Below are 17,725 nucleotides of genomic sequence, written 5' to 3'. Positions count from 1 at the left end.
GTCGCGACGCCAGCTATTCGGTTCTGGCACTCGCCGGCCGCTGCCGCCGCGGCACGCTCGCTTCTTCTGCTCGGCTCGTGCGTTGTTGGTCGCAATTCTAGCTAACACTCCCCCTCGCTGACGCTCGTCGTCGCACCTAACTACATTTTCATGCCATGTGATAACTATGCTTATCGTGTTTCGACGAACAGTTGTTCGGTTAACTGAAACAATTACGAAACAAACAATCGACTAAACATAAATCTGCATATTGCTATTCTTCCTACCGACTACTCGGCGAAACAAAAATAGGTTTAACGAAATACCATACGTTGCCCGCCCAAAACAAAAATCTGCCAATAGTTTTAGAAATCTGCACACTATAAGGTTGGATGAGAAAAAAAAATCACCCCCACTTTACGTCTATGGGAGGTACCCTCAAAAATTTTTTTTTGTTTTTTTTATTGTACCATTTTGTCGGCATAGTTTACCTATATATCCATGCAAAATTACAGCTTTCTAGCATTGATAGTCCCTGAACTAAGCCCCGGACGGACGGACAGACAGACAGACAGACAAACATGGCGAAACTATAAGGGTTCCGTTTTTGCCATTTTGGCTCCGGAACCCTGAAAAGGCAAATCAAGACCCATCACCACTTATCGCTCCCCTATCCGGTGCCAGCAATATCGCCTACTACCACAGCATGCTCTTAATCACGCTATACCTTACATTAAAAAAATCTTCTGTGTGTCTGATGTGAACGTGTTAAACGCACAGCCTTCTCGGCCGATAACGAACGAGGAGTTCCAAGCAATGATACCGGCGCACTTCCTCGGCGGGCAACGGCCGGTGGCGGAACCGCCGGAAAGAGGCGTCCGAGTCACCGTGGAAAGGCCCCCCGCGGCGGTGATGCTCCCCCCGCCGCCTGCCACCCTCGGCCGCGTCACGGAAACAATCACCAAGTCGACCTTCACTGAGACTACCGTCACCAGGATCACGGATAACCAGCTGGTCGCGCCGCTCATCATTGAAGTAAGATATGAATGTAGATGATATGTTGTGTGCGAACAAGTGTCCGACGCGTGCGATCACTGTTTCTGTTACGTTTCGCCCATTTTGCCAAAGTCTATAGACTCTATCACGATGTTTGACCTGTTAGTCTTCTTAAAGTGACACTCCATTACTGGAGTTTGGCAGTTAGCTCTATAAAATTATCCTTGTCTTGAGCCACCCGACCTCTTGACCTAGGTCTATCTTGACCTATTATTACGATAATGCTATAGATTAAACTAATTTTCGTCATAAAAATATTACGATTATATCACCAAATTTATGTAACTTTGGACAGCTTAAACCAGGCCACTCCTGCTCCGGTATCAAATTTTTAAACCATACCAGTCATAGGACAGTTTCATACAATGGATGTTGCTATTTAATAGTAGCATTGATTTCTTCTCTCGATGCGACGTTAGTAAAATGTCGTTTAATATACATTAGTAATAGTAGATTATTGTCGTGGCTTGGAAGTAGGCAATTGCTGGCTGAGTATAATACGAAGCCAGCAATTGCTATTCCAGCCGAGACTAATATAAAGCTTTTCTCAAAAATGGTGAATAATTCTGAAATAGAATAAACTTTTTCTCAAAATATATAATAAAATTTAGTTTTATTCCAATATTTTTCTTATGCTTTCCCGCCTTTTTTCATTAAAAATATACTGCAGGTGTATTTTTCCACCGAAAACACCACAAGCTATTTCAGACCCAATAGAAAAAGTCCGGAATCCAACAAAATATCTCATACCGGCCATTAGACTTGGCTGTACGACTTGTGCCAACATTTCCATGACCTTTTTAACTTTTAAAAAAAATGTGACTGATTGCAGGCGCGCTAATTCATTATTGTCGAGCTAGCGCGCCTGCAATCTCTTTAACTTTTTAATTTTTCGCTGATCATAAACTATGCACTTCACCTTCTGATATGTAAGGAATAATGTCAACTTTTACGGACATTTTTGAGAAAAAATATTTTCTGTTGAAAGTAGGTATCGTTTACAAAGAAACAAATGAAAGTCAATCTCACAGAAAGTGGACACTTTTTCACACAAACATTCCATTTCTAGCGGAGCCCGCCGCCTGTAAATAAGGCTTTCGTGACGTCACACCGTGCCACTGCCGCTGCTGCACGCCTTAGATGTAAACACTTAGGGCAATCTAACCACGATTAGGTGTATTAATTATAGATTTTTTAATTCTATAATAACTAAACACACGCATAGTGTACGAATACATTGCAATTCCACGAATGGAGAGCTACCATCCGTTTGGAATTGTCTTTGTAAACCTTAGAGAAGATAAGCACAGACACTGGTTTTTAATGAATAAAAAAAAACTATTCTGAGTATTTTTTTGCCAAGAGTTATTAAACTTCAATCAATGTACCGTAAACTACAAAAACATGTATACATGTATACACTATTTTAAAGCTTAAACACTGTTTTTGTTCTTATTTTATTTCAATTTCATTTGAAAAAAGAAACTTGAATTAAACGAGTTGAGAAATCAACAAAATCGCTTATGCTTAAATGCGGGACATAAGTGTTGTACTATGATGGTTACATTTTGTATCTCCTTGTTACAGGACGTCGTGCTTGTGAAAGAAGGCGGCTCATTAGGGTTCAGTATTATTGGTGGTACTGACCACTCGTGCGTGCCATTCGGTGGAAAAGAACCCGGAATATTTATTTCTCATGTAAGTAAATAATAATAATAATAATAAATCTTTATTTCGCATAAGTAAGAATTAGGTACAAACATGTTCATGCTAAGATGAAAAAAGAAAAATAATAAATTAAAAAATATAATAAAATACAAATGCGAAAAAGGAGTCCACTCAGCACTTGTCGGGTCACTAAAGGTGGCTCGCCGCAGATATTACGTGGATCCGATACAGAACTACGCGACACTCCACACAGTCCAAATATAACAACCATATATTATTATCTGTTTCTCTTGTTAACTGTTTACTAATGTATTTTCAATCGTGTAGTTCAGATATTGTAGTCTATTTTTTAAAATGTGTGTAATGTATTTTGATTGAGAGAGAATAACTAAGGGCAATAGGTCATCTAATAATCTTATTTTACCATATTTGCCTCACTTGATCTTTCGCCCCTGACTGTATAATCATAGTAATAGAGGAGAAGTAAGTTCACTACATATAAAAATACATCGCGCGGCTTAAACTTGTGCGCGCCGGTTGGCGCCTGAACGCACGCATCCGCCGCACGCACACACTGATGATTTAAGGAGGATTAAGTTAGGAGGTCACTCTAGCGGCCTGGAAAGAAATTTCATAAAAGTTCCTGGCCGCTGGCCGGCAGTGCGACCGTCTTTTGTTTCAACGCGAGCACTGCGGCCCTTGCTCGGCGCTAGCACCACCGCCCGCAGCCGCCGCGCCAGCAGCCATCGCGACACGCGCGCACACAACAGGACGACCAGACTAGCCAGCCGCCAGCTTGATTTCTTGTTTTTTATTTTATTTCATGTCATGTTTGAGCGTCGGCCGGAACGTGGGGTTGCCGGTCTATATCTGTTTTGCAGGCACCTTACTTTCCGGCCTCTACAGTAATGTACTATTATTTTCCGTGTATTTAGGTCGTCCCCGGCGGCGTAGCAGCACGCTCCGGCAAGCTCCGAATGGGAGACCGTTTGATCAAAGTAAACGGTAACGAACTGACCGGAGCAACGCACCGAGATGCTGTTCAGTTACTGCTGCAACCGGGACAGACGCTCACGCTCACCGTCAGGCACGACCCGCTGCCACTAGGGTTCCAGGTCAGTACCATTACACACCTGGACTGATCTTCAAGAGTTAAGTCCTTCACCCGAAACATCTAGCTTTTGTTGCGGACATAAAACTTTCATCCCTTTCGCACATGGGTACCCGTAAGAAAGTGATATTTGCTTTATGTCTGCTAATTGTTAGGGTAATGTAGCTCCTTACATGCTACAAATTTGCCAGTATGCCATAACTTTCCTGTTTAGTTTATCTGAGTATAATTAAGAGTGTCGGTTGACCTGGATTAGTTAACAATTCAAAATGATTGGATTTGAATCGTATTTATAGATTAAATTGCACATGGACTATGTATTAATTATCTTTTTAATTTGTATGTACTTACACGCAAGTAAGTCGCGCAATGTTTTGCATGAATGGCAGTGGTCGGGTTGTGAGTCATTGGATGACAATAATATGCGTAATGTGGTATTCTGAGTAGACAGATTTGAGTATTGCTTAAAGTAGTGTTTGGCGATATTGAAGTGAACAAAACTAGGTATCTGCATATTGCTTATCATGTAAGATATATGTATATAAATAAAATATAATGACTAAAACTTATTTATGTAGGTACATGTACGCAATCTGTCGCTTTATGCAGTATTTTAAAAGACTACACGAAGCCTTACCACTTGACAGCGCCTCATCTGCAAGATCTTGTCACAACCCATCTGTATTAGGAATGCACAAAGTGGTTTATTTAATTTGAAATGCATCGCGCGTAACGTTTGCATAAAATGACAAGCTTCTTCAGCAAACTTCTCTACGAATTTGTATAACAGGGCCGCTTGCCTTTTTATTTAAATACATATGTTTAGATCTTAAGTCACCCATCTTGCAATTTATAGAATAATATCAGCGGCGTCTAATATTATAAAAAAGGTACTTCATCATTAGCCATAACATCCAAATCGTTTTGTTCCACACGTGCACTCGACGACTCCGCGGCGTTCGTTCAGACTCTCGTTCAAGTTGACATTGTTGATGCAACCGTAAGTGGGCCTTACCCGGCGGTCTCAGACCTATGTGTGTTACTTTACATGTGTGTCGAAACCAGACCCCCAGACCCCCCCCCCCCTCGTCACTGTGCTCAGCTAACGTCGTTTACTGAATGGTTATAGTATGACGCTTACTCTCACTACGTAGCATACATCCCTTATTATTGAGTGTTTTCAACCCTTAAGGTTACTCCCGAGCTGATGCCCTCAATCGCGAGATAAGGCATTAATATTATCTTAGTGAGAATGATTCAAAGACATTCGGTAGATGGTAGACTAGCCCTTGTAAATTAATTATCTCAAACAGAAAAACCCTCTTTACTTTTTATTTTAGCTTTTATTTTACCGTAAAGTTATATACAACAAACAATTCCTGGAGTTTAGTTACACTGTCTTGTGCTAGAATATGGTTACTTAGTGCATGGAATGTTGTCGCTTTGCATGACAAGTTATGTATTGTACTGTACCTAGTCAACTTTTAAACTTTTATTAGAACTGTTACTGTAATTCACCTTCTAGAACAGTAGTTTTTCAATGCGAACTATTACGTACAAATATTAATATAATTTTAAAAAATTGAGCGAAGAGTTACACATTATGATACGCGCACACATTAATGTGGCACGGAAAAAATTATAGAGATCGCCCACTTAAATAATTTGTATGATCAGCTGTTACAAGGATACAAAGATCTCTTTCAGACATCTGAAACAGTTGGCAGTGTCTTAGTAATGGCATTTGCAAAATACTTGAGCGTACCAAATAAACCATAGTCGACATATCAAATGTAACGTTTATTGCACAGGACCTTACGATAGTGAAGCAAGAAGGCGAGAAGCTCGGCATGCATATAAAGGGTGGGTTGAACGGGCAACGTGGGAACCCCAACGATCCCAACGACGAGGGCGTTTTCATCTCCAAGATCAACAGCGGCGGGGCTGCCCGCCGGGACGGTAGACTCAAGGTAAAGTGTAGCACGTTTAGTCACAAGCATATTTCCGAAGCAACAAAGATGACAGAGCCATCAGAAGACAAATTTCCTAACCACAAGAAAGTCCAAGTCAAAGTGGTCAATTTTGGTCTTACATGTTGTTTCTTACCACTTTCCTAAATCGCTAATCGTTGCCTTGTGGAAAGTAGGCTTTTTTCCGAGGTTAAATTTAGCCTGTCGCTCTGGAGACCATAGGTTTAACGAAATACTTGGCGCAGCAGCGCTTTATGAAACACATTAAAACGCACCCTGAATCTACGACTTTTTCGAACCTAGCCGGAAGTCTATTTAAGCGCTTTTGTTAGGACTAACCATTACAACATGAATTTGGCATTCACCTCAGTTTACTAGTTAGTTTAGATCCGAAGTTGGTAAAACGCACGTGAGCACACGTCGATATCAGTGAATACGTTACAAATTTTACTAATTGTATACTGAACAGGTCGGCATGCGACTGCTAGAAGTGAACGGCGTGTCTCTGCTGGGCGCAACGCACAATGAAGCAGTGAATGCACTTCGATCCGCCACCAACGCGCCTTTGCACCTCGTCGTGTGCCAAGGGTATACACGCCCCGACAAATATGCTGTGAGTTCGACTTGATGTTTCACTACTTACGAGCATTTATGACGCACTACATAGTCTTAGTGCTGGACTCCATACTTGTAATGACTACGTACTGTACAGTCCATAATATATAAAAAAAATAAGTACACCACTGAAACCGTTCTGAGGGATAGATACCTGTATTGGTAACATTACCAGAGCCGTGGTAATACAGTTAAACTAATACGTTCCTCTGTTCCGTTTTTAAATATCTGTTGAAGGTGCTATCGGTTGTACAAACATATAAAACAATATATTATTTGGCAGACTGGCAGTGAGAGTGGAACAGCGGACACAGGCGGCTCTCTGTCTCATTCAACGTCAAGCTTGGATAGAGATGATTCGGTGCACCAACAACAGGTAATAATAGATATACTGAGCGACAAAAATTCTGGCCCTCAAATGTATCCAGTAATAGATAATTTTGTATGTAGAGTGGGCCAAATTTTGTGCCGCTGAGTATAAATGCAATAGATTAACGAAAACCCTATTCGAACCGGATAAACGTTTTCCAAGTTTTACTAATATAAAACTTTTTTTCTTTAGGAGCAACAGTTCCAACAAGAGATAGTTGAGTTTGAACAAGAGAAACAAGTCGCGGAAATGAGGGAGAAGTCCACTCCGGAAAAGGTTAAACAAAACTAGACATAAAGTAGAACTTTTACTTTTATTTCCAGTTTCAACAACAAACAGTTGTTTTTATGAGTGTCAATTAATAAATGACCCGCACCTAGCACACACACTTCAATTGCTATTTTATATCTATGGATAGCTAATACTGGCGCCATTTTCTCGCTTGCTGAAGCGACTAGCGTTGTGGAGTAGCTTAATTGCTTATTAGTCCGGGCTAGCATTTAAAACGCCGAAGAAATTCCTGGTTTACATTATAAAGTTTTGTTAATATTCAGTACTAATTTACAAGGACTTTGTGTGCCGGCAGTTGTTCGATTCACGTTATTGTTTCAATTAAATGTTCTCGTATCTCGTAGGTGCTTGACATTGTGCACGCGGTGGAAAGTATGGCACTCGAGCCGGCACCGCCGACCTCACCCGAGCCACAACATAAAACCACTACGGTCGTCATGTCCAAACACACACTCCAACCTCAGGTAAAATATTGAAGTGATATCTCACGATCATAACTGAACATTGTACTTAGAAATCAAATGCAAAATTATGACTCGTAACCTATGAAGCGTAAGAATTATGAGCTAGCTGGTAAGCAAGAAAAGCTAGTTTTACCTTTGAATCAGTAATGCCAAATTTTCAATTTGTTGGGAAACTATTGCCACACGATATTGGAGCAGTGTTACCTTTGATATGCGACGTGTATTTTTCTAATATTTAAGTTCTATGTGCATGAGTTTTATTAATTACCTTATCAGAAGTACGTTCGAAAGCTTTTATATCTTCTCAATTATTATTAAGAAGTAAATTACAGCATGGAAATTATCTTGCTTTATATTGACTAAATTTTATAATTCTAAGAATTCTACCTAAGATTATTGGCACGATTGAATTTTCCCTGACTGCAGTATTGACAATAGTTAGCATGCACTTTGTATATTTGTAGTATAAAGCTATTATTGCTTGCATGAAAATATACTTGATTTTATTAATTATATTTTAAATATATCTACTGCGTGTCTTAACACTTTATCTTCCAAAATAAATGTTGTTTAATATATTTACGTAAAGCCTGGTATTTTATGGACTGGTTAGAATATATTGGAAGAGTAGAAATTCAGTTGAATCCTCACCTATCTCGTTTAGATGAACTATCTCTTTAGGTTTATCTTACAATTATGTTACATTAATTCCCTCAGTATCGCAGGATAAATCGCGAAAAACGTGCATGTAACTTCTCTGTCTTAAGTTGTACGAAGGTTTTAAGGTAGCGTTAAAATTAGACACGTATCGATCGATTGTACTATGTTATTTTCTTTGATCCGATAAGATGGATGTTGTTCTTTTAGTTTTACGTTACTTAGATCAATGTTGTCATGTGTTAGCTTATGTGCGGGTAATAGCTGCGTTAAAACAAGTTTATTTACAAAAAATGTTACGTCCATTGCAGAATGCAAACGCTGAGGAAACGGAGGAAAACGTATAGTGCATCAATTTAACTCTGTCCAATTTGTTGTAAATACCTAAACGTTAATGTGATCAGAAATGTGTCAAAGTATATCTTATATAGATTTTTTAAATAATGAATGTTATAAGACCTGATTTTAAGTCGGCGATACTTAACTTTCTAAAAAGAGGAACTTTTTAAACTCAAGTTCTTGTTGCTTCAAGCAGTTCATAATCACGCGATAAATATTTTTTTTATGCCTAAATACTTAAAATATTTAACTATTCTTATATTAATTCTCCGAAATGTTATTAGTCGCGTGATTAAGGATTGGTTTCAAGTAAAATATCAAGTGCGTGTTAGTACACATTGGACTTTCATTAATTTAATGCGGTATTGTAAAACTTGTAAAACAAAATTAAAGGCTCGTGTGTACTATCACGATACATTGCGAATTTAACTTGTAAACTGAATTTATGTGTACATAAACTAAATTTAACGTTTTTATGAATGAAAAATTAAGTTATAAAAAAGTACTAAAAATTTGCTAGCAGAATAATGTCCTTTCACTTTGTTCGGTCGTTACATCATATTACCAAAAGAGTACCACCAAATCACTGCAAAAATTGTTCTAACTTAAGAACAAGCCTGAAAATATGGCCAGTAGTTTAAGTAACTGAAATTTATCTCAAACATCACAATATAGATTACTGAATGTGACAACTTCAGTTTACAAAACAATTTGTAATCATTTTTCAATATTTTACTACCCCAGCGGGCAGTACCCGTCGTTATAAATAAATTATCTTTTTATGTTGCTAGCTTATGTATGTTTAGCTTAAATTACTATTTTAATTCCAACTACAATTCAAATGGATAATATGAATTCAATGTTTTCCTTAAACGTTAGCAACCTTGTGCTATGTATCTTTAAGTAACTGTTATTGATGTGTATTGTCTCTTGTATTTGTGTTGTTCAGATTTTAATAAGTTATTAATAATAACTTGTAATGGTTAGCTTCCGTAATTAGGTAGGTAATCTTAATACGAGTTTCTGCAATCGCCGAATCATTGAAATAATCCAACCCGACCAACAAACAAACTTTAATAACAGAGACTTGTGTACCCACTATTTCGAAATATATAACCATGCATACATCTTTCTGAATACTTTATAAATGTTTACTGTTGTAAGTATTTACTGTGTAATCCACTACTCCAAAGACCAATTTTTATAACTGTTTATCTAAATATATTGTAGTATGCTGTATTGGACATCACTACTATAGTAATCCGAATAAGAAGTACCTACTGCTGTTGGTCACCATTTCTGAGTATGAATTCAATAAAATGTATTTTTTTTAATGTATTATGCAAGTATTTTTTTATGTTAATTTTAGTCGGTTTCATAACCTGAGCACAAATAGTTTTTGTTTTATTCTTTCTTGCAATCTTCATCCTTTTGTCTCGCTGTTGGCCAATCTGCCTTTATTTTATTTCTTTACTGTGCGTAAAATTGTTTCCTAATTAAATTTTCCTTACTTTGTAATGTTGATATATTCTAATTAACGTTATGTTTAAGTGTTATAAAATACATGATGTTTCGACATTTTAACATTTGTTTACTTAAGAATTTCAGTTAAGCCTGTTTTTATGACATTTATTTTGGAAGATTTTATATTGATTTAACCTAAGCTTCTGTTGCGTACGGCTCGTACTACGAACATTCTCTTGCAAAGCTATGTTTTCGTGCAAGTAGCTTCGCTATTGAAGTAACTCTTAACTGGACCAAGTCTATCACTAAGTACTTAGTGTTTGGTTTGGCCTGGTACCTTGTATATTAACGGAGTGGTGTAGTACAACATATGTTGGTTTGGTTAGTCGTCTAGTTTGCAAGCGGCCCCTCCGTCGCCCTTTGCGGTGTTCACGCAACAAAAAGTGAAGAGTCCTGTGCCTCCGGTGACGCCTGAACCCATAGACGATGGCACCGCAGTGGACATGCCACAGCCGCCCGTGGTCAGAGCCGTTCCACCGCTGCCTTCGCCGCCACCGATAGCCCAGACCGCCCCGCAACAGACGACACAACACGCCGTCATACAACGGCCGCAACACACTCCACCTCCGCCTCCAGTCAAACCGAAGCCACAAGTGCCACGTAAACCGCAATCGAAGCGAGTTAGTTTCATAGAACAACCACATGATGAATACGAACGACACATGATATATCACAGCGATCCGAAAACTCTAACCCGCCCCATACTGCATGAGACAGAGCATGAATTTGGCCCGAATATGCCTGGAACGGTTGACACTAATGGTGCATGCGCGGGAACACATAGATCTTTACTAATACGAAACAGTCCGAAAAACGAACGTGAACTCTCGACACCGGTCCCAAAAGTGAGTCCCGAACCTCCCGGTGACGTTATCATCCCTCCTCCGCCTCTGTTCGATACGAACGTAAGTGATAGTATGTTAGTTAGCGATGACGAATACGAGTCTAGTCTACCGCCCATCACAGTGATCCCCGATCGCGTCTTGCTACCGCAGACGCACGTGGCCGAAACAACCATGCAGTCCACAGATTCCACCAACTCCCCAGAAACAGAACTCCCACCTCCCGTTAATTATAACGCCTACCCTAAGTCGGCTTCTCAACCCATAGTCATAAACCCTCCGTCCCGCCCAGCCATTATCTCAGAAGTGCCTTCACTACATGTCTTCCGAACGCCAATACTTTCATCCGTTAGTAGCGACGAGTATTATAATGAATTATCTGTAAGTCCCGGTAAGGAACCCGACCCGCCTGAGTTGCTACATGTGCAATATAAAACACTGCCGACTGTATCGCACATACCTCACTCGCCTTGTGATTTGCACCCGGACGAAACCTTCTCAGATGACTTATCCGGCTACATTCCAATCGCCAACTCACTGAGGGACGTCCGCTCTAAAAGCCTCTCACCAAAAATGGTACATTCAGTGACCTACCCACCTATCAACCCATATCCTTCTTTGACGACGGTTGCGGGAACTTATAATCCTTATACGAACCCTCATCAAATGAGCTTCTCTAACCAAAATAGACTTTCGAATTACGAACCGCAAGTCTCACCCTCTTTAGCTAGTAGTTTAGGGAGCGTTACAAATGCGAACGTTACTCAACCTGTTCCAATAGTTACGAACGAAGTGCCTAAAAGTGTTCAGTCGGAGAGAAGAGTCCGTTTCGGCGAAGTGACGACTGCTCCTGAATCCGATGCATTGTCGAACAGTCCGGAACTCTTGAGGGAAGGGAGCTCCTCGCCCGCCTCCACCCTGAAACCCGCATGGAGCAGCAAAATCAAAGCCTTCGCCATCGGCGAGGTAATCACCACTGTACCTACGCCATCTTACCCATACCACACGGCTTCTTTTGATTGTGTTCGTCGTCTCCGACCTGTACCCACTCGATTAAACATCACCACACTCTCATCCCTCCATACCCAATTTGTGTTACTTATTCAACTAGATACTGTTATTAACTTGCAATTTAACTTATTTTGCATGTAATATTTTATTTAAAATTCATCAACTTATTACTTGTATAGTTTTAACATTATTGCGTTGTTTTTAACAAGTTTTTACTGACTGCATGGGTGTTACTAGCCTGGAAAAGGAATTGCAATAGCTTGTATATATCATGAGCTTATTTTATTCACTAACTGCGATCGTTCACTATGTTCAATGTTCCCATAAATGTGTAATGTCGTATTTACATTTACGGTGTGTTTGCAGGCTTCCCCACCTCATTCTGGTAATTTTGTGAAAGCTTCTGTCAGCGACAAGAAGAAGTTCTTTGAAAATGCTATGGAAGAGAGTCACAAGGCATCGCCCAAGCCAGGTAAAATAACAAAATTTTAAAAAATTATCACTAAGTGTCGGCCGGTTACACGCCGTTTTCCCAAAAGTTCAAGGCAGCTCGAATATAAACCATTTAATTATAACCCGACAAAGCAGATTAATTTTCAATCGACTAAAATTGTATTTTTAGTATAAGTCGATTCACAAGACCTGGCACGAATTAATTGAACGAAAGAAATGTTACTTCTCACTGTGCCGTTCTTATACAGGGACTATCTAATATTTGATAAGCTAGTATAATAACACTTTATGGATATGAAACGAGATTATCTAAAAACATGATTATCACTCATAGAATCAACCTGTATTTAATCATTTTGTGATACATACAAACAATTCATTTGTGCCAGCTCTATAGGTACCTCTGAAATAAATAAATACAATTGAGTTTGCTAATAAGTGACGTCACTGTTCAGTATTACTATTTATCTACTATACAAAATCCATGTGGCAATCAACTTTTGACAGCTCATAAGAGCTTAATATTGAAATTGGTTGAGGAGCTTTATCCTAGTCTAGTAAATTCGCACTTCACTAATGTTATTTCTAATGACTAATTTCTCACCAGAAAAAGTTTTCACATTCCTGTCTGCGGATGAGGTGGAGAAATTGAAGCAAGAAGAGGAAAGGAAGATGGCGTCCCTGTCCCGCGCTGAACTCCGCTCGTGGTCCCCCGGGGAGGACCGGCACAGCGGATACAGCTCGCACTCGGACGACGAGCCTTACGAGAACGGCCATAGGTCAGTAGCCTGTGTCCACTACAATAAGTTAGACAGCTTAATATACCGAATGATGGCTGCCTGGCACTATCAGATGTTGCTGTACTCCAGTTTTTGGCCGGAGAGTATATATGGTATTTCAGCGTGTTAGGGAGGAGAAGATAAAAATATCTAAATTTTTAATTCTGTTTTTACAGCTGTTTTACTGTTTTTTGTTACTGCATTTTTTATTGACAAATAAATAATTATGTATTTCATATTAAGAATAGCAAGAACAGGTAACGAACAATTAAAATTGGCTCAGAGAAGGTCTAAATAATAGTATTATATGCTGCGCTGACAGACTCTTTTTGAAAATCTGATTCGTCAAAATGTGACATGGATGCGAAATCTATACTACGAAACATAAACAGAAACAGCGCAGTATTAATAATAGTAAATGTGATGTAAACTTTACAGAAAAAAGATAAGAAGTGCAGTACGTCTTAATAGCGCCAAGCCGCGCCATCGGTGAGTGATGTTTGCGCCCAGTCATTGCGTAATGCATCCTCATAAATATACTCTTACTTCTTTATCTCATTCTCATAGCAATAGCACAAGTGACCGTCCGTTTTATTCCCGATGTGACAGTGCCAATAACCCACCCCTCTATGGACTAGTTATTTTAGACTCATTTGTACCTTGTCAATATACTACTTACTCACTCCCTATTGTATTTTTCATCTATGATGAGTTCTGTGACACTTGAAAATTTTCCGAATTACGCATACTATGATCGCAATTTTTTTTTTTAAATAATTTCTAGTTTGAAGCAAAATAATCTAAAAAATTAAAACTGTACATTTTAAAAATATATAGCAATATCAGAGTCGATTAAATAGACTCCATCGAATACGATAGAAAAAAAATATTTTTTTTCTAAATGACGCAATGTGTGAAACGGAACAGAGTAGTGATGTGACACAACAGTATCGGCAATTGCCGCGGTTCATTATTCAATAACAATGAATACTAAGGTTTTTTTTTTTAACAAAACTTGCAAGATTTTGTAAACGCGGCTATTTGGAACACGGCCGCAGCCATCTTGTGCCTCTTGTGGCCAGTGCTTGTCAGTATCACGGGTGACACTATTTACCGGCACGGACAATACCGACATGGAAACACCAACCCGATATTTCGTGTACACGCCCATACAAACTAGTGTCAAATTGACAAGAGTTTCTATGGGCGTGTCACAAAATATCATGTCTGTATTTCCATGTAGGTATTGTACGTCCGGGAAATAGTGTCGCCCAGTATCACTGTCAGTACGAGTGCGTCTGCCTTGTATACGAGTTGATTGTTATTGTTCATTTCTGTTATTATTGTTGTTGACTTTTGCTGCTGTTTCTCGTTAAGTTTGTTGTTATTTTTTGGCAAAATGCCGAAACGATCTAAAAAGACTGTTTTGAACTCCTATAGTCGGGAGTTTGTAGCTCGTTTGCTATAATAATCCAACTTCTCCAAAAATAGGCACTAATAACTCTTAGAAAAATCGATAGTTCACTCGATAAATGGTACATCTCTAAAACTTTCAAACTGGAAACGTCACAGAACTCATCATAGGTGAAAAATATTATAGCTAGACCTTTGTATATGTGGTATGTGGCGACACGTTTCTCGTTTTTGAGATGGCAAATTTATGTGACAAGAGACGCAGTTTTAGCACGTGTGCGCTGGATATCTCTTCACCATATCTTTCCTATAACCAGTGTGACGTTTGACAAGAAAGAAGATTAATTATATTAGACATATCTCGTCTTGCGCTATTTTGTAATATCCATAATGCATCTCTGTCCGGGCGTGGAGCCGTATTGTAAGGTTTGTAAGGTCATGAAGTCCCAGACCATCCATACAATCCTAAAGAATACAAACCACCGTTTTTTGCATCCTAGTCGCGAATGTTAACGAATCGTACAATCAATCCCAATCATGTAGAAATATATATTAATTAGATAATTGCTTGTTAATGTAGTGTGTCAGCCGGCGGCGTGAGTCCGTCAGCGAAGTCCCGCCGGCGCGCGGGCGGCGCCGACGGCGAGGACGCGGCGGCGCGGGCCGCGAAGCGCGCCGCTTGGAGAGCCGCGAGACTGCGGTCTCTTGAACAGGTACTACTATCAAGATCAACTTGCAAATTCTGTACGCCTGCAGTGGCAATAGTGCGCTTAACAAGCCAGTTTCACGTAATGCTGCGGCCTTTTTAACTCCATATTTATTAACAAGCCTCTTGAAGGCTTAGAATATTTTGTCCCTTTCTTTCGAAGGCAACACCTAAAGATATGAATTATTTAATTTATGATAATGATGATCAAGCAGTTAATACGTGAAAGAGCGTGGAAAGATTCTTAAAACTATGTATGTGTATTTACTAATAATTTGTAAATGTTATATACAATTTGGATGCACATATTTTGTGGATTTTTATTTATTATAGGGTGCTAATGCTTTTGGCCAAGGCTGTACATGTTTTTGTAGTTTAGACTGGACGTGTCAAGTAATGACGATTGAGTATCTATTCTAAAAGCCATTTCATTTTGCAGGAAGCCATTGAATCGCAAAAAGTAATAAAAAGTATGGTGGGTCCCGCCACCGAGATCATAGGCGAGGTTCCTTCGAGAGATAAGTCTCCGTCCGAGGTAATTATTCATACATTTTACTCCCGTTGAAATAACTGTTGTTGAAATTAAACCTACTAAGAAAACGGTCCGGTTGGGAAAAACTATTTGGAATAAATTATCCTATTAAGAATTTTATTTGCCAATGGCGCCCGATTCGCGTGCGATCTCATCTTCTTTCTTGGGCCGTTTATATTCAGGCCCTGTGGGACCAGAAAAAAAACATTAAATCGTTGTTTCTTTAATTAATGACATATATGTATAAGAGATAGAAGCAAATTGTTTTTCCCAACTTTCGTACAGAATGAATTGTAATGTAATCCAAATAATTTTTGTTTGTCTGTAACCTTTAACATCCAAATGATCCTTAATACTAATGAATTAGCTGGTGTTCTATAGAAAAAAGTGCATCATGTTTGGTTATGATTAAGTCCATTCATATCTTCAGAATGATCCATTCGATTTCTTCAATCATTAGCACATATAAATCCAAATTAACTTCACAAATCCGGATATTTTTGTACCGAATTTAATGCATACCCACAGCTATGCCCAAAGGTAGTGTTTTGACCCCAACTAACATTTTGTGATCGTCTTTATGTGTGGGCGGGTGGTACCAATATGTCGCTTCGCTGGCATTGTTGTCCGTCCTGTTGGGGTGTGAGTGTCACAATTGGCTTTACAAATTATAGAAATGGCCCCTGCCACGTATTGCGTTACGTACAAAACCCGGGCAGATACTTGCCGTGAAGGAGAAGGAAAAACTTTTAGACGAGCGGATTACCTTCCGCTCGGAGGAATTCGTGTGCCCGGCCACCGGAGAGACTAAAGTGCGAACCGTCGAGTACATTGAGAAAGTCATTGAGAAAGAGGTACGGTTACGTCGCGAACTGTACATTCCGCTATATACCTACCACTAAGTATTTACAAAACGCTGTACACAAGCAACGCCGTATCGTGCGTGTATTGGTTTGTTTTTTTTTATTATTATTATATTTGTTTTGTATATCTTAAAAATGAAACGCTTAGCTTTCTACGTGCAATTTCTACGGACTATATAAAACGACGTGATTTTATTGCTAGACGAGACTCGACTGCGACTTGATAATAAAACAAAAATGATCATCAATGACGTTAATAAAATTGACTGACTGTTTACGGCGTGTAAAACCATCACATAATTAGATATCTTGGGGCGGTCTATGTAAGCACACCTTCGCACAATCGTGATACACTATAACTTGAGACTAGATACGTAGATAGAAACACCGTTTACTCACAATAGAAGTTAATATATTGATGTGGTAGTAACTGGCTTTCATCATAATTTATATTTAATATTCATTAGTTTATTTTTGTGACTGTTCCTGGCATAAGTTATTATGTGTATGTTGAAATCTGTATCTGTTTATTTGGATTTATTACACTGTCACTTAGCACGAGTCTTGGTCAAAGCTAGCACTACCTAATAACCTGTTAATGTTTGGTCTAAGTATCACATTTAAAGATTAAATTTAGTTAAAGTTTGACATTGACGACTCATGCTGATTGAAGCATTATAAATGTTTTTCACTCGTATTGCATGATATTCCAGCATGGCATGATGACATATTGATTATGTGTTTTACCAGGCGATACCTGGATTCTAGTCACGGAAAATCTCCACCCTGATCAATGGTTTGTTGTGTTCCATATAATATTATTATTTAATCTGGTTGCTTGGGATCGCCTGTGCCAACGAGAGCTAAATTGTTTCTGATGTGATTTAAATTGCAAATTAATATTTATTTACAATTTGTTTAAACTAACACTAGTAAAAACTTAGCTACATCAGAAGCAAAATAGTTATATCGGGTGGATTATCATTATTATGTAGTTAGTTACCTAAATAAATAGTTGCCTAGTGCATGTCGTTTTTTATTACGTCAGATTCGGCGTGATAGTTTTTTGTTTGTTCATTTTG

General features: G+C 38.9%; 1 protein-coding gene across 15 annotated transcripts in view; it reads left to right on the top strand.

The window, feature by feature from the left end:
• The window catches only part of LOC141434028 (protein lap4-like), a 93,928-nt gene that overhangs the window by 74,350 nt on the left and 1,853 nt on the right, over positions 1-17,725 (top strand). For 6 of the 15 annotated variants that reach the window (XM_074096249.1, XM_074096246.1, XM_074096243.1 and 3 more), the window contains 15 exons: positions 760-1,014; positions 2,623-2,733; positions 3,639-3,818; positions 4,782-4,814; positions 5,626-5,784; positions 6,254-6,397; positions 6,683-6,775; positions 6,962-7,045; positions 7,405-7,524; positions 10,371-11,852; positions 12,264-12,369; positions 12,958-13,129; positions 15,123-15,255; positions 15,688-15,783; positions 16,455-16,634. In XM_074096249.1, coding sequence (XP_073952350.1) covers positions 760-1,014; positions 2,623-2,733; positions 3,639-3,818; positions 4,782-4,814; positions 5,626-5,784; positions 6,254-6,397; positions 6,683-6,775; positions 6,962-7,045; positions 7,405-7,524; positions 10,371-11,852; positions 12,264-12,369; positions 12,958-13,129; positions 15,123-15,255; positions 15,688-15,783; positions 16,455-16,634 — 3,348 coding nt within the window. Of the gene's footprint in view, positions 1-759; positions 1,015-2,622; positions 2,734-3,638; positions 3,819-4,781; positions 4,815-5,625; positions 5,785-6,253; positions 6,398-6,682; positions 6,776-6,961; positions 7,046-7,404; positions 7,525-10,370; positions 11,853-12,263; positions 12,370-12,957; positions 13,130-15,122; positions 15,256-15,687; positions 15,784-16,454; positions 16,635-17,393; positions 17,440-17,725 lie in introns of all 15 variants that reach the window. The other 9 variants (XM_074096247.1, XM_074096252.1, XM_074096251.1 and 6 more) reach the window with 9 other exon arrangements.

Source organism: Choristoneura fumiferana, chromosome 13 (assembly GCF_025370935.1).
Source record: "Choristoneura fumiferana chromosome 13, NRCan_CFum_1, whole genome shotgun sequence".
Taxonomy (NCBI): domain Eukaryota; kingdom Metazoa; phylum Arthropoda; class Insecta; order Lepidoptera; family Tortricidae; genus Choristoneura; species Choristoneura fumiferana.
This window is presented reverse-complemented; position numbering and strand designations above follow the sequence as displayed.